This window comes from Sinocyclocheilus rhinocerous, unplaced genomic scaffold (assembly GCF_001515625.1).
Source record: "Sinocyclocheilus rhinocerous isolate Xijiao unplaced genomic scaffold, SAMN03320098_v1.1 scaffold15397, whole genome shotgun sequence".
NCBI lineage: Eukaryota > Metazoa > Chordata > Actinopteri > Cypriniformes > Cyprinidae > Sinocyclocheilus > Sinocyclocheilus rhinocerous.
The window spans coordinates 1-1,032 of NW_015637656.1; the positions used below are offsets into that span (position 1 = coordinate 1).

General features: G+C 36.0%; 1 protein-coding gene across 1 annotated transcript; it reads left to right on the top strand.

Annotated features, from left to right (window-relative positions):
* Positions 1-417: 417 nt before the first annotated feature.
* On the top strand, positions 418-1,024 carry LOC107749245 (zinc finger protein 2 homolog; the record flags this gene model as incomplete). The annotated part of the gene is made up of 1 exon (XM_016564338.1): positions 418-1,024. A coding segment is annotated over one exon (607 nt), but the record flags the coding sequence as incomplete, so codon positions are not given.
* Positions 1,025-1,032: the final 8 nt, after the last annotated feature.

Here is a 1,032-nt window from a genome sequence, read left to right on the forward strand (position 1 = left end):
TATGTTAGATAATTGTGTGGTTAATCAAACATTTAATAGTTCTCTCTATTAACATGGTATTTGTGTCTATAATGTTTCAAAAATGATATTTTGAAGATTATTGTACCTCATCATGAAAAGTTTCAGGGATGTATAATTGATCAAATTGTATCAAAAGGAACAACATTTTGTACAGAAATTGTCTTTACACTGTTACACCAGGGTTCACTTTTATGTCCTTTCACATTTCTCTATTTATTTTCCCAAGTTACTGACAAATTAACTGTTTTTGCTTTTATTTTAGAGTTTATTGAAGAAAAAGAGGAGAATGAAGAATTGAGTGACGTTGAGGAGAAAAATCATGTCAAAACCAGAGAAAAACCTTGGAGTTGCTCTCAAACCAAACAGAAAGGTTTAAAGAAAAGAAGAGCCAAGAAATCTTTCACATGCACTCAGTGTGGAAAGAGTTTGACAAGCAAACGTAGTCTTAATCTTCACATGAGAGTTCACACTGGAGAGAAACCATTCACTTGTGATCAGTGCGGGAAGAGTTTCTCACAATCATCAAAACTTAAGGAACACATGATGATCCACACTGGAGAGAAACCATATGCATGTGATCAATGTGGCAAAATGTTTTTGAGAGCTTCAGACCTGAAGAATCACCTGAGAGTTCATACAAAGGAGAAGCCACATTCATGTTATTTGTGTGGAAAGAGTTTTTCATGTCTACAAAGTTTGAAAAAACATCAGAAAATACATACTGCTGTGAGAGAGTACATGTGCTTTGAGTGTGAAAAGACTTTTACTACAGCAAACTGTTTAAAACTGCATGAGAGGATTCACACTGGAGAGAAACCTTATAAGTGTTCACACTGTGACAAGAGAGAGATTCAGTTAGGACATCTGAAAACACACGAAATGATCCACACTGGAGAGAAACCGTACACGTGTGATCAGTGCGGGAAGAGTTTTGCACAAAAACAACACCTTACGGCACATATGAGGGTTCATACTGGAGAGAAACCATTCACTTGTGATCAATGTGGGAAG